Here is a 26,563-nt window from a genome sequence, read left to right on the forward strand (position 1 = left end):
ATTAGCATTTCATTTCCCTGAAAACCCCATAAAACAAGGCATCCTCAACGCGCCACATCAGCAAAATCAGCTCTGACATTTGCTTGCCGACATTTCTTATAACTTACTCTCTTTTCCTCGAGCTTTCAGCCACATATCGTAGCCTTCCTCTGATTAATTTGAGTGATGAAGAGGCACTCAGGACTTGGTTTCCAGTGAAGGTAGATGCAACCTTTACTTCATATACAACTGGGAAGCGCGTAGATTTCTGTTTGGTACACTGCCGCCATCTCGGGGACGGTCAATGACTTGTTTCCGCGCTTCCGTTCCGTCTGGACCAAGCAGGTTGCCGTAAGGAGGAGCAAACGTCGCCTTAGCAACGAGAGTGGTGAGACCAATGATTAGCAAAAGGGGTTTTATAAATTAGATTGAACTGTTCATAAAGCAAAGACGCCTTCAATCTATAAATTAAACGGAAGCCGTAATGGCCACAAGCAACCCGGCAGTGTTTCTTCTCACAGTAAACGGACAAATTGAGGGAGCGAACGTGAGTAGTGCCTCTGCGTTTTAGCCTAGCCTAGCAGCCAATTTCAGCCAGCGTTAGCAACACCCGCGTCACGGTGGCATGTCTAAATTCTGTTCATTACTTCCAGGCATAAAGATGATGTTTTTGTTGCATTTCAGTTTCCAGAGTATGACAACTTGTACTGCAAATATTGCTTTGTCTACGGCCACGACTGGGCTCCCACCTCGGTGAGTAACGTTAGCTGGCTTCCCGACATGAGCTGTGATTGTGTTCAATGTCAAATCAGTATTTTAATCTTAATTATATACTACTGGCGTGTAATTGAATTCAAGCAGAGTATTGCATGTTTGCATGTAAAGCAAAGCAACAACTAAAAGAGTCCTAACTGTATAACGTTAATTGAGTAGTTTTCCGTGTCACTGTCCTTTACTGTGAAATTCATAAAGCTTTTGATTGAGTGCATGAAATCTGGTTATGTGAGCACAGCTGGTCATCATCTTACTAAGAAGTTTTTGTGTTTTCTGTTTCTCTTCAGGGGTTGGAGGAAGGCATCACCCAAATAACCTGTAAGGGCAGCCAGTCTTCACACAAATTAATATGGAACTTTCCACTGGAGACAACCTTTAAGAGCACAAACCCCGCTGGATGTGAGCATGACACACGCGTAGCTGTTAGCTTAATTCATACTTTGATAAACGTCTCTGAGGTGCCAGTGAGGCTTTTTGGACCCCTCAGAAATCACAATTCTAAAATGAAGACTACATTTCCATTTCCAGGGCCTCAGCTGGTGGTGAGTGTGTATGGTCCTGATGTGTTTGGCAATGACGTGGTCAGGGGTTATGGAGCAACACACATCCCCTTCACACCTGGACAGTCAGTGTTTCCTCCACTTATTTTCTCGTCTTTTTTAAAGAAAGCTCAACAAAGGCGGCAGTTATAGTTGGACTAATGCTTGCATTTAAGAAACTTGTTAGTATCCCTGCCTCAAGCCTGCAGATATGGTTTTACACACAGAAATGAATCTTGAACATAGTAAGGTAGGATCTGACTTCTTCCTGTTTATTGTCTGTTTGTGTTTTTACGTCTCAGACATACACGAATCATCCCCATGTTTGTTCCTGAGCCCACGTGGAGACTTCAGAAATTCACGAGGTGAGATGTGTGAACAGTCGTGTTTTTAGTTTTCTCTCCCAGCAGCTGTGGTGCCGGGGCTGAGGAGTGCTGTCTGCTGGTTGAAGTGGCCGATAACTGAACCTTATCAAATATTTACTGCTCCTCTGTGTGTGACTGGGAGACCCACTGCGGAAACAGCCTTAAGCCTGTGTGGTGAGAATACTCCACATCAGTATGTATTGTTTGCCAGCTGCTGTTATCAGTGTGTGGAAAGACACACACAAAGGTACCCACAGTTCCTTTCAGCTCCCACCAACACAGTAGGCTATTAGAGATGCACAGGTGCACACCTGGACCTTTGGATTTGCAGTTGAAACAGCAGCACTGGTAGCATGTGTTGTCTTTCCACTTGATCTGGTTGAGGTGGTGCATTCAAGCTCATGCACTGCAAAGTTGTGCTTTACATTACATTTAAACTGCATGTAAACTGCAACCCTTGTGTGTATACAGTACTGTAAACAGGTAGCTGAGTTCGCTTAGCAGTGTCAATGCCTCTTTTCCTCTCTGTAGTTGTTAACATGTCTTTCTTTTTGTTAAGCTGGCTGTTGGGACGGCGGCCGGAGTACACAGACCCTAAAGTGGTGGCCCAGGGTGAAGGCAGAGAAGGTTTGCTGTGCATCTTTGTCTGTATTTGCCTTTTTAACACTAACAGTAATGTGTTATTTGCGCTGCAGGTCCTACAGTTTTACAAAGTGTTCCTGAGTCGATGTAGTAATATCCTTTATCCAATCATGTGTTCACAAAGTGGTGAACCTCTCTCCATCCTTGCTTGTGAATGACTGAGCCTTTCCAGGATGCCCCTTTCATACCCAATCATGATACTATCACCTCTCACTAATGAACCTGTTTACCTGTGGAATGTTCCAAACAGATGTTTTTGGAGCATTCCATAATGTTCCCAGTCTTTAGTTGCTCCTGTCCCAGCATGTTTGAAACACTGACACTGTTGCTGGCATTATATTCAGAATGAGCATATATTTACAAAAGTCACAGCTTTTTCGAGGTTGTTTGGTGCAATGTGCTTATTATTTGTGTGTTGCAGTGACACGGGTTCATTCCCAAGGCTTTGTCACCGTCTCCTTTCACATCATGACAAAAGACATGAAGAAACTGGGCTACGACACAGGACCATCAAGTCCTGCAAACACACCGTCTGCCACATCTGGCTGGTCGACAGAGGAACAACCGTACAAAATATAATAACACAAATGACTGTTTTAGAAACAATTGATGAGGGGGTGATGCATGAAATGGAAAATGCAAAGTGATAGCACACACACTCCTGTGCCTAGTGTTTTTTAGGAAAAATGCGCAGAATTTCTTAAATTTTCTAGAATGTATTCAAATGTAAGCAAGCTCAGATATATTTGTATGGTCCTGAATATTTCTGTTTTACTATATTTTTTACTTTTTTAATAAATGCAGATTTTACCTCTGAATTGTTCATATCTGAATGTATTAAACATATATTTTAGATTATTTCAGCACCGTTTCAGGGCTGTAGTTGTTTAGCCTCTAACTCAATCCACCCTACCCAGAGTCTCATGAAAATGTCAGTTTTCAATCCAGAAATTTGGTTTAATAATCTAAAAAAGACACAGAAACCAGGAGTTACAGAGCTGAAGTGATACACATTTTATTTTGAACCAATGCAGCTACAGTTGTCCTCATCCAACAGGGTGCGGCCTGCTGCGTTCGTTTGTTTAGATGCCGTTAAAATACCACGGTGATTTTTCCTACAAAAACCCATTACACAGAATAATAAGGTATACAGAGGAACAGTATGTTACAATAGTACAAATGATAAATTATATTATACAGTTATAATGCCAACAGGTTGAGCACGTATCCAATAAAAAAAGCAGCCTGCTCCCAGTACTATGAGAAGGGTAAATAGACAGACATGGAAAAGAGTAAAGGAGGCTGTTTATGCATATAAAGACAGTCCATAAGGTCAGTTAGTCCTCTTGATAAAAGCATAGTGAATACATAGTAACACGCAGAGGAGCTCGCTACACACAGGCCACATTTTCACTGCACCATAGCCACGACTGTGAAACTGCTGCCAGGGATCAAGAAAAGTGTTCAACTGCAGTGTCGTCTGACTGTCTGGGAGAGCTGAATTAGTAAATGTTTGCGTTATTTTTTCTTTTTCTTTCCCAATGCATCGATGAAAGAACCTTTTCCACAATCACTGGAGTGAATTTAAAGGTCAGGCCGCAGTGAAATTAAGGCCAGTGAGAAAGTGACACGTCTCAGCTAGAATATCATAGTAGCATTTCAATAAACACGACTTTATGAGCAAATCTAACTTTGCAAAACACATCACACGATAAGTCTTCTTATCTTTTTTTTTTTTTACTTTTTCCAACTCCAATTTTTGCATATATTTAGTCAAGATTAAAAATGTTTGCTGGTCTCTGCTAGTCAGTGTTGCATCCATTCATTCAGGACCCCAAGCATAAAAATCATCACCACCCTCAGCATCATCATCATCATCATCATCATCATCATCAAAATCATACACACGGTTGGAGCTGCCCCTCCTTTTTGCCTGAGAGAAATGAAGGTCTGCGTTTAGTGGAAATATCAACGGCCCTGTGGTGTAGCTATCATACCACAGCAGACCAGGAGAGGGCGCCAACTCACACCAAAAGGAAAAAAATAATAAAAACACCCCTCCACAGTAAAAACATTGGCAGTGATATCAACAGAACTGAAGAGAAGGGATTACAGTGACCTAAAGAGAAGAAGGGTCTACACACCGTCTGCTGTATTTCATCAACCCACTTTTCTTAACCTAAAGAAGGGACAGAGATGCTCAGCTTGCTGTCAGTACATGTGCTGATATCCACCCGACAGTAACACTTTCTTACACAGACTCCTAAACACTGAGCTCTACAATACAAAAATCATAACAATGGAGCTTCTGATATCATGAACATCCATCAACAGACCAAAAAAAAAAAAAAAAACGTCAGTGAAGTGTGACCCTACTGTTCAAACTACTCAAAGTATGACGTCCTCGGAAATCACAGTCGCTATGACTTTGGTAACAGTTGTGCTTCTAAGAGAAGAGAATTACATAGCCTACCCATAGGGTGAAAAACTAGAATGAGAGAAAAAAGACTAAAGAGAGAATGAAGATGATAACATGCTAGTACACAGCTCCAAAAGTCTGAAAGGCTTGGCTATGCATTTACATCTACGGAGTAAATAACAACAAAAACAACCAACAAAATGAACAACTGCTTGTTTACATGACATGTCTCGTTGTTTGCTGCGGGAATCCCTGTGCTATCAATAGGCTGATTCTGGAACAACCCTATGTGTGTGTGCGAGAGAGTGCATGTGTGTGTGTGTGTGTGTGTGTGTGTGTGTGTGTGTGTGTGTGTGTGTGTGTGTGTGTGCACCCAGTAATGTTCTTGCAGATAGATTAGCCACAGTAAATCCACTCTGAGGTAAACTCTCTTCACAATGCTGAGTGGCTGACGTGCTCTTTAAACCCAGAGCTTTTTTTTTCTTGCAATCCTGACACCATAGTAACACTTGATAAATGGCTGCACACACAACACATGCATGTACACGTGCATGCACACGCGCACACACACTTAAGGCTGCGGACATCTACATTATCCCTGTTTCGATTTTGCACTTCAGAAACCAACTTAAGCAATTTCTAAGTCACTTCCACTTCACTGAGAAATGGAACTTGCTCATTCTTCTTGGAAACTAAATGTATCTTCTCATGCAAACTGCGCACACACATTCACACACACACACACACACACCCCACCCCTCTTCCCTTTGACCCTAGAAACAAACTAAAAAGAAAGGAAAAAAAAACTGTCCCACGATGCCCTCACTGCATCCATATGTTCAGATAGAAAAACACTGACGCCATCAAAGTTCATGTCTTCTTCTCTAAACACATACTGGGGGGGAGACTCAGTGACAAATACATCGACATGTAGCTGTTAGTATCCGGACATTAATGGTACACCTGCGCGCGAGCACACACACACACACACACACACACACACACACACACACACACACACACACACACACACACACACACACACACACACACACACACACACACACACACACACACACACACACACACACAAAAATAGCGTTTGACCAAGTTTTGAACCCCTGGGCCAAGGGGTTCATCTCCTTTGATAAGTGTTCAGTGTTTATCTCATGACCCCTGGAGGTTGAAGTTCATGTGGAGGGCCAGGAAAAGGTCCAAGCTGACAGGAACTGACCAGACGAGAGTTGTGACCGAGTGGTGCTGAGGGCCGCCGCCGCCGCTGTGTGTTGTTTAACGGCTAGCCTCCCTCCCTTAGCTAAGGTGTAACGGTGAGCCCAACAGTCGCGGAAAGAAAACAAAATAGAGAAAAAAATTGTGCAAAATCCCTGCTTAGTAACACACACATACACACACACGAGTATAAACACATCTGCCCATCTCTCATCCGTACCCCAGTGTGTGTAAATAAAACCCACTGGAATATACACAGTGTAAAAGTACTGAGATGTGCACTCACACTCACTCACACCAGCTGACAGGGCTTATAAAAGATTAGCTCTAGTGAAGAGATAAAGATCCTGGCGTTAGTACAGTCAGACTCTCCTGTCACTCCACCACAGAAGAGGAAAGGAGCAATCCAAAGGGAAGAAGTAAGGGAGAGGAGGCGAGTGAATGAGAGGAGGACAGGGAGGAGAGACGGTCCTGTCCTGCCTCTGTGGAAAAACTGTAAACACCGCTGCTACTCTGTAAGTCTGTAGAAAGATGCAAACTGTTTGTGGTCATCAACATCACCGTCAGATCAGTATGGAACACACAGGACTAGGCAGCTTGTAGCACTGAGAGAAAGAGACAGAGGAAGGAGTAAAGGAGTGTGTTAAGGTAGGAGGAGGCCAGGCTGGGACTACGACCTGGCTTGGAGTTGGTTATAAAGGGATAAATGGGACAAGACATCTCCTTGTTCATTTTGAAGCTTCTTAATGAGCCAATGTGGAAGAGAGCAAAAGAGAGAGAAGAGGGGGGCTACTCTGGTGCAAGTCACCCCCCCTCGCCTCACAAAAGGAACGGGTTGGTGGTTCCGGCGGGCTGTGTCCCGGCCTGGGGTGGCATGCTCATCAGGGGCTGGGGCATGGACATGGAGGCCGGGATCCCCGCGCTCATCCCTGCATTCACCCCTACACCTCCCACAGCGCCAACGCCCATTCCGGGCATCATGTGGCCCATGGGGGCCATCCCTGCCAGGGGGACCATGGTGACGGGCTGAGCGGGCACGGGGGACACAGACATGGGCTCGGGCATGCCGCCGAAGCCGGCGGGCATGGGGCTGATCCGCATCTGGTTGAGTGTGGGGGGCGCTGGCTGGCTCACTTGGAAGGGGTTGGCGTGGGCTGCTGGAGCGGAGCCACCTGAATAAAGATGCGTTCAGGGACAAGGGAAGAAAGCAAATGTCACTGAGCTCACAGAGTGGCAGTCCATAGCAGCATACAGCACATGTGGAATTGGGCTCTGCAGTGAGGTGAATGTTGCTGTGATGAACAGAATGTTATTTCAACATGTTGGTTATAAAGTACGCTACTACGCTGAAATGAATTAGGTATGATTCACCTCTCGAGTGTTCAGCTAACACAGACGGGGAATGGTCAATGATTCAACATTAAACTGTGCAGATGGGTGTGTTCAGGCCTGCACGTGCATGTCCATGCCTCTTGACTTACTTTCTCCACTTCCTGGCTTAGCACACATTATCTAATGAGCACAATTTAATCGTTTTTTTGTTTTTTTACCTGCTTAAAAAAGCCTGTCTGTGGATTTAGATTTAAAAAACTAATTTCCTGAACTAACATCTCTACAATGTGACACAGATAGTCTGCAAAAGTGCTCAAAAGCAGTGGTAGGAGTCAGAATATTTCTCATGCCCTCTTCTTCTCCCCACCTGTTGAAGCTAAAAATGGGTTGACGATCGGCGCAGGCTGAGCTGGTTTGGTCACCAGGGAGTCCAGATTGACCAGGGCAGCATTGGGACCCAGGAAGGACTCTGGAGTCTTTCTAGTCGGGTTTATGGAAATAGATGAGGAGGTGGGTAGGGGGTCGAAGAGGTCCAGGCTGCCGCTGCTAGCGAGACTGGCTTGGGAGGGAATGGAGGATGCTATGCCCCCATCACCTGTGGAACAAAGAGCAGAGGGTGTTTCGCAGATGAAAAACCGTTAATAACTTCTCTTTGTGGGAACAAACTATAATAAAACACTCAGACATCCTGGATCCAGGAAGACTACATTTCTTATATAGTCCTGAATTGCAGAAGCCATTAAAATATGTACAATATAAATACAAAATATGCTAAATCAACACAGTACCCACCTGTGCGAGTAGCCAAATTCACATTTACCAGAAATAAAACTGAGTTGATGCAATAAAATGATCATGATGCTTTTATGAGAGGACAACAGACAACTTGGCTGACCCACACAGCAATGGAGACCTTCATCAATGCACTCACACAAACCCAGCATGCCAGCTGCGACACACACAAGAGGAAATGTCAAAGACGGAAACTGTCTTCTCAGAACAGAAATTGAGATGCAGCAGGGCCAAAAATAAGGCTCATGATAAGATCAGACTGGCCAAGTGTGAATCAACGCCCCATAAATCCTGTAGATTTAAGCCAGAGTGGATTCCCTTAACATCGACTTTTCCTTCCTGGAGAAAGTGACTGTGTTTGTGTTTCTTCTCACCTTGTCCTTGACTGTATCAGAAATGTTTGAGCTGGAGCTCGAGTCAGAGACCAATGTCACCCTCCCACACCCAGAGACTGCCAAACCACATGAGAAAAACACTCCAGACTGGTGCTAAACTGTTCACTGGAACCCTCTCAAACACCAACCTGAATGGAGTTGTGCATGGTTTTCATTTAACTGTGGACATCTGTTGTTGGTTCAGATGCACCAGACAAGATTCATCACATCAGATCTAGAAGGGTTTCCATAAACAAGATGGCACAGGCCTAATAGTGTATTTGGCGATAAACACACACAAGCTGCATCAGATTACACCACACTGATAACGGACCAGACCAGAGCAAGCAGCCATTTTTCCATTTGATCTTATTACTGCAGCATTTTATTGCAGTTGCAATGGAAAATTATCAACTGTTTGAAAAAATATGACTCTCACACTGTCTTGGCTCAGGTCTGGTGACATTTACATACAAAGACAAGACATGTGCGTGTCTGTGCCTCGCAGGAACACTGTCTCTGCAGACGGGCATCATTTCAGACACTGAGGAAAAACAACACAGACTCCGTGTCAATAGAGAGACGAAGACATGGGTGAGTACCAGTGGGGACAGAGGAGGAGGAGCGCAGGCTGTCAAACTCTGAGAAGTCCTCTTTGGACGTACCGTTGGATGCACTGAAAAGGTCAAAGCTACCTGAAAGGGGACAACGCAAACACACACAGACAAAATCACACAGAAGACACACACACACACACACACACACACACACACACACACACAGACATATAGACAGATGGAAACAGAAAACTATGAATGAGTATGGATACTTAATAAACCAACAGAGACAAATGAACAAAACAAGCAACTGAAAGTACTCAGATGTGCAGAAGCATTTGCTACTGTGTGCCGTGTGAGCCCCTTCTGACACAGCTGTCGAGTCTTTGAGACGTCTGCCAGCCACTGCTTAGAGATCGTTCTCATTTTTTTTAAAATAGAGAGCACTGAAAGATCAGTATCAGACTCACAATCAGCATTCCTTTATTGATCCCCAAGGGGAAATCGTTTTGGGGGGAAAGATCTCAAGCAAAGCAAACTTCCAGAAATATGTTCTACAAACTGATGCCTGTGGACATAAAATAAACAAAAAACAGAAGCTACTTTTTCCCCCTGATGGTCACCTGCGTTGGAAGTTTTGGGGCGGGCAGCTGCAGAGCTCCATGGGTCAGGGGCAGGAGTGGAGTTCGCTGCCCAGGGATCACTGCTCTTCATGGGTGGGACTGAAGGAGGTGCACCCCATGGGTCCACTGGGGCTGCTGGCTTAGGGGCAGACCCTAGGGAGAGATGCGAGAGGTTCAATGTTGGGGAGGATGGTGGGGGTTTGGGTGAAGAATGACAGAGAAAGACAGCAAGAGAAAGGTGAGAAAGGTCAAAGGTCAAATGATAGCAGGCATGTATTTCAACAGACCCATACTAACACTAGAACTCATCTGTCCTCCTGGGACATTTACACAGCTAACTCCCTACCACCTCCTTCCCTGCCTCTCCCATTCCTCCACACTCATTTCCTTCATGATATCTTCCTCTAAAAAACCCCCACCCTCCTGCCCCCTCTGTGCAGTAATGCTGCTGGGCCAGTGGAGCAGCATTCCTATTTAACAAAGAGTCACAGTCCTGCAAGCTGCAGGTGGAGAGCAGAGACCACACACACTCTCACACACATAAACTGACTGTTTCTACAAATACTTCTCAACAACCACAATCAGCATGTCAGTATCATCTTTCCAGTGAAGAGCGTCTGTACTGTATGTGTGTATACCATAAGGCTGCCAGGGGTCTTCTGATGCGGCAGCTGCCCCGGCCCCTGCGCCCCAGGGGTCAGCAGTGGCACCGGGCTCTGGGACATCCATCAGATCCATCAAAGATGACTGTGGCTGGAGAGAGACAGACAGAGTGGGTTAGAAAGACCCAAAAGAAAGAGGGTGCAGACAAACGGAGACAAGAAAAGATGGAGAGGACAACGGCACAGATGCCGTTCAAACTACTGACAGTGGTCATGTCATTATGTGCTACGTTAAAACATGAGCCACAGTCATGCAGCCCTACTTCATCACTTCAGCTCTGCATGCCCTCAGACTCCAGTCAGCCAGCTTTTCAGGCAGAATAATGAAGAGTAAACTAGGCAGTCTGCTGCCAGTTAGTGGTTTCACTACTGCTATTGAAGCAGCAGACAGAATGGGAAGAGACAAGACTATTTCAGGAGGACGGTCATGATAATGGAATAACTGAGTCACTCGAGCCTCCATGCTGTGTGTATTTTACCTCTTTCTTCTTCTTGGGCAGCTTTGCCGAATCTGGACCTCCTTTCTTACTCTCCTCCAAGGCCATCTGTAGTCTCAAGTCATCCCCTCTGCGAATGCGCTCCTCCTAAACACACACAGTAGGACGACCCATGACAGGGAAAAGTATTGGCTTGAAGCAGAATGAAGCAAAAGATGATTACTCATAGCTTCCTGTTAAGTCATCTTTTGAAATACAATAAGCTGGTTTCCACAGATGTAATGTCAACTATCTGCACATTTCAAACACAGGAACACAGTATGAAAAGAGAATGACGAGTGTGGATTCATGCTCTGCCATGTTAGCACATGTTTCTGTGTATGTGTATGTGTGTATACCTGCTCTGCAGCCTCTCTGCTCATGGCCAGAGCCAGTTGTAGCTGTAGCTCCTCCTCTCCGCTGGTCTGAGGTCTGGCCTGTTCCAGTTCTGAACCCGCATTAGGAGACGTGGCTAACAGACACATTCAGAACGTATATTAACATCAATGCCACATGGGACTCCATCACGTACTGCATGGAACACACTGAAAACCTTCGCAGGCTATGGAAATTATCTGTGTATGATTAGAGGCTTCTTTAGGGAGCCTGGAAGGGACGACAGGTCCATTCAGTTTATTGGATTACATCGGGCCATGTGGCAGCACAGAAAACACAAGGACGCTGCACGTGGCAGACACGCAACAAACGTGCACACACTCACACGCGCACACACACAAAATCTGGACAGGAGAAAGAAGTCATCATGCCAAAAGACTCTCGGTAAAGGTAGCCTGTATTCAGCTCAACGCTCGTCTGTCTGTGGGAACCGTGGTGTGGGAGGTGACTTGTCTCTCTATATGATGTCACTATTTCTGTTTCATCATTTCTCAGCAGTCCAGCTTGGTGCAGTTGTGTACATGTGTGAATGCTGTGGGTGGACAAAGGTGGCTGTACACAAAACATGCGTTTTCTGTGGTATGATTTAAGAGCGTCTGTTCCTCAAATTCAAAGCCAAAGTTTTGTCCATAATGAACAGCAGGCGTTGACAAAAAATGTGGAGTGCAATTTAAATCTTAACGTTTTGATGGATTTTTGGCCAACCACAGGCAATTCCTCTCAAACTTTAACACAGCTCTCCAACTGACAATAATAAACATCGTCTCTTTCCTTCTGCCTGCCCAGTTTTTTTTCTATACATCTCTGCTCCTAACAGCAAAGACCAACATAGCATGTGTGCGAACTTCAGAAGAACTCTCCACATCAGCAGATAAAAAGGCGAATGTGTTAACAACACATGACATGTTCTGCTGCTGATGTGGATACTCCCATCACGTCATGATGATCTTGTGTACGATTCTGATAGCCACCCATCAGAGAAGAGACACATAAAGGCCTTAGTGCAGAGACATAACAATAACACTGACACAAATCTGACTTGGGGAAACACTGACTGTTTGTTTCACTATCTGACACGTCACAGTTTGATGCACAAGCTCCCGCCCTGTCAAGGCTTCTCTAGAAAGTGGATGTTACATCAGCAGGTCTTCTTACATTGAAGAGTTGATTTGTATGACATCAAATGGTTCCATGAAAGAACACTGTGACCTTTTAACAATTAAAGTTAAAAGGCTTGGCCTTCCTTGAAATGGTTGCCTACGTAATAGTTGATAGTTTGGGGATGTCCCTGTGTAAAAACAACATATTAAGGTCATTGTGTGTTGATTAAGTAGCAGCATTACAGCCTAATGTCTGCATGACTCATGAAAACGACCAACATATTTTCAATAATTAATTCACTGCATCTACAACTCCTCGACTTCTCTCCTCCCTCCTTGACTCCTTGCTCACTCCCTGCCTTGCTTGCTCCCTGTCAAACCCAAGTCTCCTTTACTCGGTCTCCAGGCTGTGTGTCTCCAGGGAAAGTGACAAGAAGTACCAGGGGTAAAGGTGTGTTTTGTTAGCTGGCGGGATTTGAGCCGTGGCGTCCACATCAGCCTGCCTGAAATAGACAGTGAGCACAGTGGTACCAAAGACTACAAAGAGACACTGTACCCACGGAAAATATACTGGAATAATATGGCATTACATTACTTTATTGGAAGGAATTTTTCTCTTTACAGTAAAATCTGAGAGCAAAAGAGGGTCTCAATGACAGTTTCTCAATCGCTAAGCCTAAAGAGAGACTAAACTGGTGACACAGTAACACACAGTACAACACTAGATGGTAGCCAGTCAGAAAGACAAATAAACAAAATTCAAAGCCAACTAAAACATGTTAGTTTCTTGCCCACCACTGTGGGAATGGACCATATATGGATAATCACAATTTCTTGGCATTCCTCACATACACAGCTCTGCCTGCTAGCACAAAAATGCATCCAGGAAAGCATCATTTTCTGGGCTATTCCTCCAGTATTTGTGCCACTACTCTTTGTGTCAGTAGCTTAGTCCAGTTGGTTCACATCTTTTTGTGTGGTGGCAAATTTAATGACTGAATTTTTTCTTTATTTGCTCCAACAAAAAATTCAACATAGAAAACACATTAAAAAAAGTTCAAATTCTGAGTGCAGCATGCGATTCAAGCTCTGGACAGAGACAGCAGAGCTTTGGAGAAAGTGAAAAGGGCTGATGACCACTTGTGTCATCTGCAGCAGATTTATGTGGTGATAATCGCACACAGGGTTTCTATCCCAGGGTGTCAACCACTAACTATCCCCACATTTGCAGACACTCTGTCTCTTGTCTCTCCAGATAAAAGAATTAAGTGGCTGCTAGAAACCTGGTGAGTGAGTCAGTTCCTTAAATGCACTATCCAGATCCTATTATTTCATCAGACATCTTCCAAAAATCAAGCGTGAAACTGTACAAGCTGTACATTGCTGAGTGTTGCAAAGGCAGGAGCTTGATTAAGCGCAGCAAAACCTGCTCTTACTATTGGTTGGCTGACCTCATAAAAACTACAGCCTAAGAGGCCGTAAAGATGTTTTGTCTTTTGCATGCGCAAATTCATTGCTTTGAAGAGAGATGCAAGCGCACTGAAAACCAAGTGACACCATTGCGGCGAGCATCTGTCAAGACGCGCTTGTTTTTTGGGCTCAACCATGGCGTATGCAAATGGGGCTTTTTCAAATGCGGCAAGCACACTGCATCAGCTCCATGCTTCACCCTTTCCATCCAAGGATGTCACAACATCTGAAAGGTTAGCCAAACTGAGGATTGAAGGGCAGCTGATAATCCTTGTTCAGGGATACCAGTAACTGTACAACCTGTCACCTATTTTGACACAGACAGAAGGAACGATGCCTGAAGATATACCATCTCAGAGCTTGGGCTAACGGGTGAGCACAGTGATACATCAGGCAGACACGAGACACACAGGAATATGAAGAACGCAGTATGTTGAAGAATAAGAAAAATCATAACAGAAAAAAAGAGACCTGTATACTATATTAAAGATGTTTTAACAGGTGAGGTCAAACAAATTTCAGACCTTTCCATATACTTTGGGGACTGGGTGATATGCCTTGTGAACACCAACAGCCACACTTTCATGGCCATTCATTCAAACCCTGTCTGGACAACAATCCTCAGGAAGTTTGACTGGAATCCCAAAAATTCCACCTGGCAACGCCCACAGTGACAGCCCAGCCACACTCCTACTGGCCGGTCTCTGTTTCAGTTTTCTCAACTGATGACTCAGCTGCTCGAGCTTCCGCCTCTGAGCGCATACACACACTTAAACATAACGTGTATGCAGGAATGTGAACCACAAGTAAAAGATGAAGACACACCTCCATGCTCCAAGATCAATGCAGACTGAAACCACATACACGGCAAGAGACAAACACACACGCGCGCACACACAGCTATCCTGCTGTGTACAAAGGACCGGGGGGGGTCAGAGGATGAAAGGAAAAGAGGCCAAGGTTCATTCTTTCACTTCAACTTTCATTCTTCCCCTCTGCCCCTCTCTGTGTTACCCCATTTCCTGACTAGGATTTCTGTTTCTTCTCAAGTCTACCCCTCTCCCTCGCTCCATCTTTCAGAAATTCAAGTGCAGAAACACAAGAGCAACGATGACTTATCACCAGATTTATTACCAAGCATGAGGATCCCTTATGCATATTGTTTACTTACAGAGGAATACAGTAAGTGATATTTCTCCCACCTTGGCATGATGAACTTAGAATATCTTCTGAAGGTATCAGACTAATCAAAAATCATTCTAGTTAAAGAAGGCAGAAGTAATGTGCATCTGGAGAAAATAAGCCCCACACGTGTCACTTCATTGCCATTTTAGTTACACACATTAAATACTGTGCATACTTCATGAACAAAAAGCAGCCTGAAGGTTATTCAAGTTGAGTTTTGTTCACTTCTTTGTTTCCATCTGTGATATCTTCATCTATTCACATGTCTCTTGTCTGTCACTGTCTTCTATACCTCTCCCTCACTGTGTCTCCAGAGGAGTGAGTGTATCACTGAAAGCAGATTCCTCTGTCATGTGGATGATAGAGGCAAGGGGGGTGAACTCTGCTTCCTCTTCTCTCTCTCTCTCTCTCTCTCTTTCTGTGTGTGTGTGCGCTGAGGAATGCAGCCCTACTGTGGGACTGCGAGCCAGAGACAGAGCAGGGGGAGGGGAAGGTTTTCAGGATGTAGGCCAAAGTTACACCAAATGGGACACAATACAGTATAATGGGAATTTCTGTACTGCACGTGTTCATATGGACTGAACCCTCTAAGTGTGTGTCTGTGTGCACAGCTTATCTGGTAACTCAAAGATACTACTCACAGCCATGGTAGGAGGCAGGTGAGCCCTCTGACCTGCCATACTCTTCGCTGTAGGAAGTGGAGAGGTTGGGCTGAGATGAGCCTCGGCCAAAACCCATCTGACTGCTCCCTGTGGACACCTGGGCCATACGCTCTTTGGTCTTCAAAGCTTGAGACCTGGTGGGGAAAAAACACATAAAATAAATGAACATAATAGAGAATGAGCGATGGCCCTTACTCAGGTCAAGATTTTTATAATCCTTTGTGTGATGCCCAAAAGGACAAAGTAAGCATGAGGTACAAAAGGACAACTGGTCTTTGGAGCTCTAGAACAAAAAAAATAATGACATGAGATCTATTACCAAAACCAGCTTGAGAATTAGAGTTTCAGATGTTGCAAGTCAAAATGCCACAGCAAATCCATTAATTAGACTACACACACTGCCACGCAAATGACAAGCATCCCACCTTGGACCAATTAGTACAATTCTGGAAATGATTCAATGCCCTATTTTTTGTCACACATGATCTATGTCTCAGATAATGTGTGTTACAAGAAGGTGCACAAACAAATAAAGCAACTGTAAAAAGACAAATGAACAAGAAACTAATGACACAAGAATAGGAGATCATCATCTAAATCACATCTCTACAGATGCAGTTCTGCAGATCTTGAAAAATAAGGCTCTCTACAAACAGCTGCGTAGTTACTCCACAATCTGTATGAGGTACATCCTATCAGTCCAGCTTCAGGGCTAATCACAGCACTGAAACAGCTCTCATAAAAGTAATAAATGATTTAAAGGTCAACAGTGCTTCAAACAAACAGTCTGTTTCAGTATTACAAAGCCTGACAGCAGCCGTTGACACTGCTGACCGCAACACTTTACTCAGCAGACTAGAAAATTCATTTGGCCTATTTGGCTGTGTCATTGGCTGGCTGTCTTTCCACCTAACATGCAGGACATTCTCTGCATGTCTTGACTTAAAGTCTGGCAATTTGAGGACCCACAAGTCTCAGTTCCAGGCCCCTTCCTGTTTGATCTATACACTGTATGCTGCCAATTGGTTCACTCATACAAAAGCACGACGTATCTTACTAGTCAGGCCAATGATACACAATTCTATATTTCACTTTCACACAATAACAACATCCTTATAAATGACCTTGTCAACTGTATAATTGACATTAGACACAGGACGACCCACTACTTTATGGAGTTAAACAATGACAAGACTGAGATCTTTGTGACAGGCGGCAGGGGATGAATCATTTTTAGGATATTTTGCCTTTGTATGTACCTAAATGTGTATTCATGTTCTATTCTATTTTGTTCATATTTGTTGTATGTGAAGCACATTGTGCACATTTGACTTGACAGGTGTTTGCTAAACACCGCTGAGCTGAAAAAGATGTTAGCTCTGGAGCGGTTTTAAAGTGTAATAACATTGCTTATATTTGACCAATATTTGTTTGAAACTAACAGGTGTGAAAACACAACGAACAGTCCAAAAGTACCCCAGCTCCCAGTGGGATAATCACAATATGATAATCTAAGGGGAAAACCAATGGTAAAACCCCATCTCTGGTGTTGTGATTGTCCTTTGTTTTTGTTGTTTACATGGAAATTATTACAATGCTGCCACAGTACAACCAAACAAGTAGTAATAGAGTAGTTTGTCGATGGTTCGGATAACAGTCTCCAGCAATTGCACTGACAAAAGCAGCAACAACCATTAAAAACTGTCTACACATCATGTAGGTGGCTCCATGATGCTGCAGGATCTCCTCTGCTCTAAGTCTCGGGGCTGAGCTCTTCCTCCTACTACACTTGATACTGTAATTGAAATTAAACTGTCACAAGTAAAAAGGCAATACTTTATCAACCTAGCTTCACAGCAGTAAAGCTGGACGCAATGAAAGCACAAGTCATTGTTTTATAGAAGAAGCCGTGCCGGGGTCTGGTGTGGTCTCATCCACCTCACAGCCCACAAGAAGCCTTTAACCATTTTTACAAGGCCCTTTTAGAGGACATGTGCAAAGTCACTGTCACATGAACCACCCTGCAGCATCAGGTATGATGTAGTAAACTGCGATTTGGGCACAGCCTTGTATAGACTATTACACAGAATCGTGTGCCAGCATTTTATGTTAACCACAAAATCATTCCACACTTGTGTAAACACAAGTTGACTGCTGAGATTTTTAACCACTGCACATCGATTAAAATTTGATTTAGAAAGCTCTTACCTCTCTCCTTTGAGGCGGTCCTCGTCTTTGAGTAGGACCACTAGCTGCTTGCTCTTCTCCCTGACGTTGATGCCCTGGTCTTTGCCGTCTCTGTCAATGTACTGGAAGTCCTTCAGAGTCTGGATGGCGAAGATGTTCTCTTTGCATTGCAGTGCAACTCGCTCTGAGCCCGTCTTGATCAGGTAGTCGAGCAGGGTGAGCGCCTTGTAGACGTGGCGCCAGTTTTTGCCGTGGTCATTGAGCCGTTTCCAGATCATGCTCATGATCTCGCTGAAGGCCACCACATTGTAAGTAAGGTCAGCGATCTCAGACATGAGGGAAGATGACGGGCCCCAGGGGTCATTGGACGTGGCCTCTCTGACTTTCTTCTCTGCGTCAGAGTAGTTGTTCACCATGTTCTTCATCTGCCGGCGGATGGTGGAGCTTGGCATGGTGGCGGTGGAGATGGGACAGGCGGGAAGAAATACAAGGTACGCTCTCACACAGGAGAGGAGCTTGGCCACCAATAATGTTAAGGTAAAAGAGGCTAACACACGCAGAGGTGTAGATGTGTGTGTGCTTCAGCAGAAGCTTGCGTTATGAGTCCGTACGCCCGCGTCCTTTCTCAAGGCACGGCGGTGGCGTGCGTATGTGCAAATCTTCTTGGAGCACAGGTGTGTGTGTGTGTTGTGTACGTTTGTTTATGAGGCTTCTCCAGGCCAGGGCAGTGTTCCCGAGTCCTTCAGAAAAGCGTCTGTTAAAACCATTTCCACACACACAGTGCTGGCTGCACATGTGACCACGCCATCACCTAGGATAGACAAATAAAAGGTTAGTGGAAGGAAGAGAAGAAAAAGACGTTTCAGAAAGGTAACAGAATGAGAAAGGAGAAAATTGCTACATATAGCCAAATTAAAAGCTCAAATACTACAACTCTTTCATGCCCGAATCACATCCAAATGTGCCAGCAGCTGAGCATCTTTTATGCTATAACAACTTAAATTTCATGTTGCATGAAAACAATCCCAACTAATTAAATTCCCCTAAGTAGTCCCGTTTGAAGCATATAATATTTAACATACCTTTCTTTAGAGAAACATTGAGAAACATCTGGCATACTATGAAACATCTGGTGAAGTCACTGGTCTAATCAAGAGTATCTTTCTTTAAGGTGTGAGCGTGCTCCCCATTTCCACAACTAAACAATAAGATTGTGAAGATAATTTTGTATATATAGGGGCAGCTGTACTGCCTTCCTTTTTGAAACTAGACCGAACAATACGTTTCATACTTTCACACTTAGATAAGCAATTTCCATGTACTTGCAGAAAGCCTGCCTCCTTCATATAATAGAAGGCCAGGGTGTTGTGACCAAGAATTGTGTTTCCAGTTTTGTAATCTCACTTGAGTTTACAGTAAGCTTACCCCAGCTGCAAATTGCAAGGGAGGGTGTCGCAAATCAATAATGCTAAGGTAGTCAGGCTTGTGTGGTGGTGAAGTAGCTTATTGGGTGGGCTTGGAGGACAAGAAATGTGACACAAAACATTCAAAAGCAAACAAGATTACTGGGAACCAATTAAAAGACCCATGGGATACAAATCACAACATAGTTAGAATTAAAAATGCACAAAATGGGGCCTGCCGAAATAATGTCCTTGCCAGTGTTTCACTCCAATAATCTAGACAGTGAAGTGATGCATTTCTCTAGTTACTGAGAACAATCACATCAACAATGACTAGCTACAAAGAATGTTGCTTATGGAAGTGGCATTTGATATATATAATAACGTCTAATAAAACAAGGGATAACAGTTACACCAAATCTCAAGTTAGTAAGAATTAAAACCAGCTCTACTTTGTGAATTCTATATTTCATTAAATTGAATTGAATATCATGTAAAAATGAGGTTTATTCTGAGGAAACATGAGGTTAATTCACCAAAATAGACAATAGGCAATAGCTGATTTAGCAGAACTGGACTCAAAGTTGCTTAATTAATTTCAGATAAATTCAAGCACCGTTCTCGAACAATTTACTTTGTAATGCACCTTCATCTACGCTCTTTCCCATCACCACAGTATTTAGCAATCAGTGTATTGCTATGAGAGATGCCAGAGCGATGACTGAGTAAAAATGTGTTTCCACCCTTTGGTGGGTGGCAGGGGAGATAAACCATTTCCAGTCTGATTATGACTAGTGGAGTGACTTATGTTTCCTCTGTCCTGTTTCTAACAGATCAGCAGCCCAGCTACTAATCACTTCCTGACACACACACACACACACACACACAGACACACACACACACACACACACACACACACACACACACACACACACACACACACACACACACACACACACACACACACACACAGGTATGGAAAGAGTGAGCAGACACACAGCTGTACAACCTACACATTAAACTTTCATATGCAATCAAATATATGAAAAAAGCTGCTTTAGCATGTAGCATCAAGTTATGAAATGCACATATATCACTGACTCAATTTCTGTTTGCCAAGACATGTCCTAAAGTTTATGTGATAGGGGCTGTTTGTAAAGACAAATCAATTTCACTGAAATAGGATATTATAATAGTTTGAGCTCAGATGCAAAAGACGCCACACCACGATCTGCTTGGCATGATCATTCAGCCAGATTAGTACAGAGACTGATTTATTATCATTTATCCTGAGAAAATCTCTCACACGCACACGCTTTTATCCCCCACTACTGTCATGCACCACATTGCTGCAGTTACACGCATTCACATTAACTGAAAACTTACCAAATCTGATTCAAAACATCATTCTGAATAATGAAAAGCATCTTAGGTTTGCAGAGATCGCTTCATGGCCGCTGTTCCTCTGACTACCATCTGGGGAGACCCATGATGAGTTGTCCTTTTCAGTAATCTGATCCTGGCACCAAGCATGCTTTGACATGCCCCACAAACAAGCGCTTTCATGAACAGGAGAAGAGTGTTAAAAGTGATTAGTTGTCTATGCAGACTTTTAACTGTTGCATTTAACAACACTTCCAAAGTAGCAAGTGGCTGTGTACATTTACACGTGTATGTGTTTGTTTTAGGGGCCTTCCTGCCTTGCAATGCCATGGAAAGACAGCTGGGGAGGACGAGGGTGAGGAAACGAGAAGGAGTGTGAGTGCATGGTTGCTGGGGGTAGGGGGGGTAGAGGGGTAAGAAAACAACTTGGCACATCCCATAAATTCACTTAGCACCAGTGAAATGTGATTCCTGTGGGGCATGCCCCTCCAAACATTCCCTCGGCACCCTCCTCCTCACCCTGCATCCGCATGAATACAGCTCAGACCTAATGACACATCTGCTGCTATAATCACCTATTCACCCATAGCAGAAACGAGGAAGAGAGGAGAGTCTGTCTTGTCTGTCCCACCCCCCGACACCCCGGAACAGCCCCCCACCCCAAGACACCGCTGGCCTGCCTTCCTTCGGTCCTTCTGTGCTTGGATCACTCCAGCCCCAAGGCTCAGAAGAGACAGCACACAGTGTGTGTGTGCGCGCGTGTCGAAATACATATTCATGTGTCACTGCAGGTTCATTATGTCTGAATCACTGAGCCTGTCATTTTTGTCAAACTGTCATTATGTCTTGTTATAGCGAGAACAGGAAGTTAACCATAAAAAATCATTTAGTCCAGGGACTACTTCCTGCAGCCTTGGATGAACTGACACATAATCCGCTGCCACCCTTTCATGCCTTGTCCACATACATGGGTCTTTTTTTTATTTTTATTTTTTATTTATTTAACTGATTTTTGTATGCATTATCCACACACAAATGCAGTTTCAATAGTACTGTTTATAATTCAATCAACCTGGTGGTTGGGAGATACAGTGATACAACAAGAACAGAGATCCATCTACTTGCACATATTTTGCGATACAAACTGTCGCGTGGCAATATTGGATTTACATTGGACTAGATTTAACATTATATATTTTCACTATAATACACCTACTTACATTTTCTGTTTTTGTTGTAATATTAGCAGTGCTGACTTTTCTGACATCAAGCTATCAAATTCATGGAGAAATTACTGATTTTCAGTGCTTAGAAATGGCAAGAACTGAAGCATCAGCAGGAAACTGACAGTATCCTGCAACGGCTCAACAGCCTACAAGTATATCTACGGACAGCGGAAGTTAGCCTGAGCCCAAAGTCAGCCAGAGTTTTTTGAAAGGGGACGAGAAAAGATAAATACATGTCATATAAAACATTAACTGCATTCAGTGGTATGCACAATTACATGCATAGTCAGCAAAATTCAAATCAAGTCCTACTGTAGAATCCCATTTTTAACTGATAACATTATAAGATCTGTCGCATATGAGGAGTAGCCTTTAGCCAGCGAACTGCAAAATAATTTGATGCTGTGATGCTTACATTTAAAGAATGAATTAAAAAATACCTGCATTTCCAGTGCAAACCTGATAGTAGCAATATATTACAGAATGTGAACACAATTTAAGTATATAATGAATGCATGGCACAGAAAGACAACATGTCTTTCTGGTGCTTATCAACAAGTGAGATTCCTTTAATGAAATCAATTCGTTAGGGAGGGCCATCTACAACTGACATCAAGACTGCAATGGTGAATGAGAAAAGAAAGACATATTATAAAGCCCCCCTAGTCCAACCTTTGGGTAGTGTGAGACAATGTCATGACCAACAGGAATTTGCTACAGCCTTCAACAAGAAGGAAATGAACAACTGAACACTGGACACAAGTGAACTGTTCGATGTAAGAGTACAACAAGCCAAATCTATCCTGTGTTTGTGCACACGGTGTCTGGGTGTGTCTTGGCAAGACCTAGGTAAACTGTGATTAGCATTAAGGGGTTTGAGAAGCAGTACATTGAGAACAGGTCTACCTTGACAGTCCCACAGAGCAAGAGTAAAGCTGATCTGAAGATAGAGGGCTTGCACAACCAGGTGCCTGTGTGCGCCTGTGAGTGAGTGTGTGTGTGTGTGTGTGTGTGTGTGTGTGTGTGTGTGTGTGTGTGTGTGTGTGTGTGTGTGTGTGTGTGAGAGAGAGAGAGAGAGAGAGAGAGAGAGAGAGAGAGAGAGAGCGTATCTTTGTGTGTGTTAAGAACAGAGGGGGGGTGGGGAGATGCAACGGTGTGACATCAGGTTATCCAGCCGGTTCCTTGACCATCTACTTACTTCTTTTGAGTTCACAAACAACATATACCAGTAATTAATCCTCAACCACTCAGCTGCTCAAGGATTAAGCTCCTACAAGCCAAACTAACAATCGCATCAAGTCTAACCCAAAGAAAATCAAACCACTGACACGTGTTCCAAAAGCCCTAAAGTGACTGTGACTCAGTATATGCATCAAGCCTGAAGACGGGAGGAAGAGACAGGAAGAGAGGACACCTTCTGATCGGCATGTCACCCCGCCTTTTGTCCTCCCTGACCGGCTGGCTGAGAGACAAAGCCAAGTCAGGGAAGGGAGGAGGACGGTGATGATGCATCTGTCACCCACTGTGACTGACTGATCATCGTGACAATAGACAAAGCCCTGCCCCTCTCTCAGGCCACGTTTGTGTGGGCTTAGTGTGTCTGAATAAAAAGCACCCATCGAAACACCAGCATCTCCAATTATGCCACATAAAATAAATACATCGTGCCAATATTAAGTGTCTTTTAACAAATGCTTTCTACCTGAGTACCTTCCAGCAGGGTTAGCCGATTGGAAACGGAGCAAGTATGCAGACAGCGCCCACATCGTAAAGAATTTCCACAAAAATCTCAATAAGTATGTGGACGTCAAGGATTGCCTTACAGACTAGCAATAGTAAGATCTAACTTAGCAACCATCTCTATGAAAGCATGGTGCATTGGTCCAGGATGTAGAAAGAATGAAGCTGCTCTTTTAAAAATAAACAAACCCCCCCAAAAAATCACTGCGTTTCCTTGAACTGATGCGATTGATAGCACACAAGCTAAAGTAGCTTTAGCTAACATTTGTTTTGAGCTAGCTGATACCTCCAAATATTTACGTCAAATGACCTGTTTGAATTACGAAACACTTCTGGGTGTAACAGAGATCTAAGTTTGTGCAACATCACTTTGATATATCGGGTGTAATAACAAGCCCACTCGCTACTCACGATTACCGCTAACGTTAGCAAGTTTAGCGCAAACTTGCGACAAGTAGTCGTTAGCTAGCGAAATAAGCTAGCGAGCAACGTTAACTTGCTTGCGTTGATTTAGTTAATTCAGCTTTGGCTGGGATGGTGGATAACCCAACAGAAGTTAGTTTTCTTTCAAAATTTGTTCCGCTCCGTCTTTGTCACTGACTTTGATATCAGCGCTCGGATCCAACCACTGATCAACTTCTATTTTTAATACGTAATCAAAACTTGGCTTTGGAAAAAGTTGGATCAAAAGCTAGCAAGGCTTACGTTAGGTTAGCCAGCCGCAAGTCTCCTCACTCCCGTGGTTCAGCTAAAAATTCAACTGTTGGCCAATGAGCGTCCAAATCTGATACGAAGCTTACAATTTATTGGATTCACAGCCAGCCCTACATCTAACGTTAGACACACAACAATTCAAGTCACCTTCCCAACGTCTTTTGTGCTAAGACTAAGCCAACTAGCATGCTAAGCTATTTAGCAATCCTTCAAGCTAGCAGCCAAGACGGGTGCTCGGTGGAGACATCACCAGAGCAAACTGGATTTACGCTACAGGACACCCTGGAAAAACAAAACAACTAGACTATCTTGAAAGCCGACGTTGACTTACCATATCTTTTTGGCTACGTCGCGTTCTACTGTCAGTCCAGGGATATAAACCCATAAACAAGTTTCGCCAATTCCAAGGAAAAAATCAAAATATACTACTTATTTCGGCGTCCAGGGTGCTTGTTGCGCCTCCGCCAAGCTATGTGTTGCTAATGCTAAGCCAGCTAAAGCCAGGCTACACGTATCTCCTCCTCCAGAACATGGCGGGCAGAGTGGGAGGTGGGGGGGCGAGCTGAGAAGGGTGTGACCAAGGCGGCTTGACTTGCCAGGGGTACAGAGAGCCCCTTCACTCCCCAGTGAAAACTATAGTCATCCCAGCAAGTCATTAAAGCAGCGTTACACGAACAGGCATGGCCTCTCTCAGAGTCCCATACAGAGTCACATCATAATGATTAAATACTTTATCCAAGTTTTCACAGGAATGGCATGTAATCGAGAGGGCCTTACTGCTGGGAGAGTACAACCATGGGATGTCACAGGGCTGCTTGACAGTGTCTGCCTCTGTAGTGCAAAAGTGGCAGCATAATCCTGCTTTAAAACATGGTTCCTGTCTCTAGTGACTGAACAGACCTCTCAGGTAAATCAGGTTCTTCTCAGGAAACTCTGCTTAATTCCTTCCTTTTTAGAGAAATGCTTGTATCAGCTACACAGAAAAAAACAGGCTTATTACACAAGCAAGTGCATGTCATGATTTGTCAATGCAAAGAGTAGCCGTGTGTGAGAGAGAGGGCTGACACACCTGTAACACACACAAACATTGCAGGACAGCATTCCATCACTTTGAGTTTTCCACTGTGTGTGTGCGGCCGGGAGGGGACACAGTCCTCACACATTTCAGACATGCATAACCAATGGTTGCGTATTCAAATCTGGTTCTATGAATAGAAACGAAAGGTTCCCTGAAAAGTGTACAGTGAGCTATGAATAGACAACTGCATGTGTAGATGGAGAGTGCGGCTGTTAAAAATAGAGGTAGGGATCAAAATGTCACAGATTTACATCTCTGCCAGCTCAGACAAAAACGTTGCCAACACCTGGACTAGGTGCAGACAGCCAAAGTGGATTTTGGAAGCAGTTTTTGGTGTACTATTAATATGCTGTATTTCCTGGCTGGCAGTGACATTTTATTTTAATCTTTTTCTTCTTTCAGCCTTTCCGTCTTTATATAGAGTATCTGACTTGAGCTTCACTCTCTGTGCTATGTTCAGAGCACAGGATAAGCCAAAGCCAAGCTGATTTAGGTGTGTTTATTGGTCTCTGCGTGAGACAAAGAGGAAAAAAAAAAGGTCCTGGTGCAAACAGGCTGTTTAAACAATACCTTTCTGTTATCAGCCACAGTAGTTTTATTGCTTGAAATAGAATAGAGCTGACATTTGCAAGTCTGGACGCTAGAAAAGCAATTATATTACACTCCGCATCTCAGCATGAAGTTGATGACATTTTGAAAATCTGTCACTTACTTCCAGGAAGAAGGAGAAGTTCTACTTCGTGGTTACTGATTATCAGCTAATTTGATGACTCATCACAGCAGAATTAAAAGCTTCCACATGAAAAACAGAAGTCCTGAAACACACGAGAACAGTCAATATTTAGCTATGATATGATCCCGTTCAGAAGAGGATTACATCCCAAAGCTGGTTTGTTCGACAACACTGGAGGTGACAGGAGGAAGGCGTTACGGCTCAGGGCTGTGTCTGATCTCTGATTCAAGAAATCATTTTGCAAACAGCACATAAAACAAACGTAAAATTTAAAAAAAATCACCTTGACATATAAGAGCATTTCCCAATGCTTGATACCACCTTGCTTCATAGTAGGCGCTCTCTAATCATGTCTGCCTGAGTGTTACCATGTTTGCCTCAGTGCATTATCAAGCCCTTTCCAGCTTGTGCAAACCTGGACTGTGTTATTCCATTGAGGGCAAAATATTTGAAATTGCATTCATATTTTGGCATTTCATATAGTGTGTGGTCACCTGCTGCAGATCAGGTCACATCATTCCC

General features: G+C 43.8%; 2 protein-coding genes across 4 annotated transcripts; one reads left to right on the top strand and one right to left on the bottom strand.

Annotated features, from left to right (window-relative positions):
* Positions 1 to 318: 318 nt before the first annotated feature.
* Positions 319 to 3,115, top strand: b9d1 (B9 protein domain 1). Its single transcript, XM_070981420.1, has 7 exons — positions 319 to 526; positions 664 to 732; positions 1,041 to 1,152; positions 1,282 to 1,378; positions 1,595 to 1,657; positions 2,217 to 2,284; positions 2,721 to 3,115. The coding sequence occupies exons 1-7, from the start codon at positions 464 to 466 to the stop codon at positions 2,876 to 2,878; spliced, it is 630 nt and encodes a 209-aa protein (XP_070837521.1). The 5' UTR covers positions 319 to 463; the 3' UTR covers positions 2,879 to 3,115.
* A 174-nt stretch (positions 3,116 to 3,289) lies between these two features.
* On the bottom strand, positions 3,290 to 24,754 carry epn2 (epsin 2). 3 transcript variants are annotated; one of them, XM_070980465.1, is made up of 11 exons: positions 24,562 to 24,754; positions 17,786 to 18,575; positions 15,557 to 15,711; positions 11,124 to 11,236; positions 10,768 to 10,872; positions 10,265 to 10,379; positions 9,627 to 9,779; positions 9,112 to 9,141; positions 7,648 to 7,875; positions 5,796 to 7,120; positions 3,290 to 5,681 (listed from the first exon to the last, which is right to left on the bottom strand). In XM_070980465.1, exons 2-10 carry the CDS (start codon positions 18,214 to 18,216, stop codon positions 6,768 to 6,770), a joined length of 1,683 nt encoding a protein of 560 aa, XP_070836566.1. In that variant the 5' UTR covers positions 18,217 to 18,575; positions 24,562 to 24,754; the 3' UTR covers positions 3,290 to 5,681; positions 5,796 to 6,767. The 3 variants fall into 3 exon arrangements, with proteins under 3 accessions (XP_070836566.1, XP_070836564.1, XP_070836567.1); XM_070980463.1 differs by having other exon boundaries at positions 9,049 to 9,141; XM_070980466.1 differs by lacking the exon at positions 9,112 to 9,141.
* Between the last annotated feature and the right edge of the window lie 1,809 nt (positions 24,755 to 26,563).

The sequence above is a fragment of the Chaetodon trifascialis genome, chromosome 15 (assembly GCF_039877785.1).
Source record: "Chaetodon trifascialis isolate fChaTrf1 chromosome 15, fChaTrf1.hap1, whole genome shotgun sequence".
NCBI lineage: Eukaryota > Metazoa > Chordata > Actinopteri > Chaetodontiformes > Chaetodontidae > Chaetodon > Chaetodon trifascialis.

Bases quoted from the DNA above. Each gene is read 5' to 3' on its own strand.
- b9d1 (XM_070981420.1), top strand. From the start codon at position 464: ATGGCCACAAGCAACCCGGCAGTGTTTCTTCTCACAGTAAACGGACAA. The intron at 1,658-2,216 runs GTGAGATGTGTG...CTTTTTGTTAAG, and splicing joins AGACTTCAGAAATTCACGAG to CTGGCTGTTGGGACGGCGGC. The intron at 2,285-2,720 runs GTTTGCTGTGCA...TGTGTGTTGCAG, and splicing joins CCAGGGTGAAGGCAGAGAAG to TGACACGGGTTCATTCCCAA.
- epn2 (XM_070980463.1), bottom strand. From the start codon at position 18,216: ATGCCAAGCTCCACCATCCGCCGGCAGATGAAGAACATGGTGAACAAC. The intron at 10,380-10,767 runs GTAAAATACACA...GTCTCTCTCCAG, and splicing joins TGCCCAAGAAGAAGAAAGAG to CCACAGTCATCTTTGATGGA. The intron at 7,121-7,647 runs GTGGGGAGAAGA...ATCTTTATTCAG, and splicing joins CCCATTTTTAGCTTCAACAG to GTGGCTCCGCTCCAGCAGCC.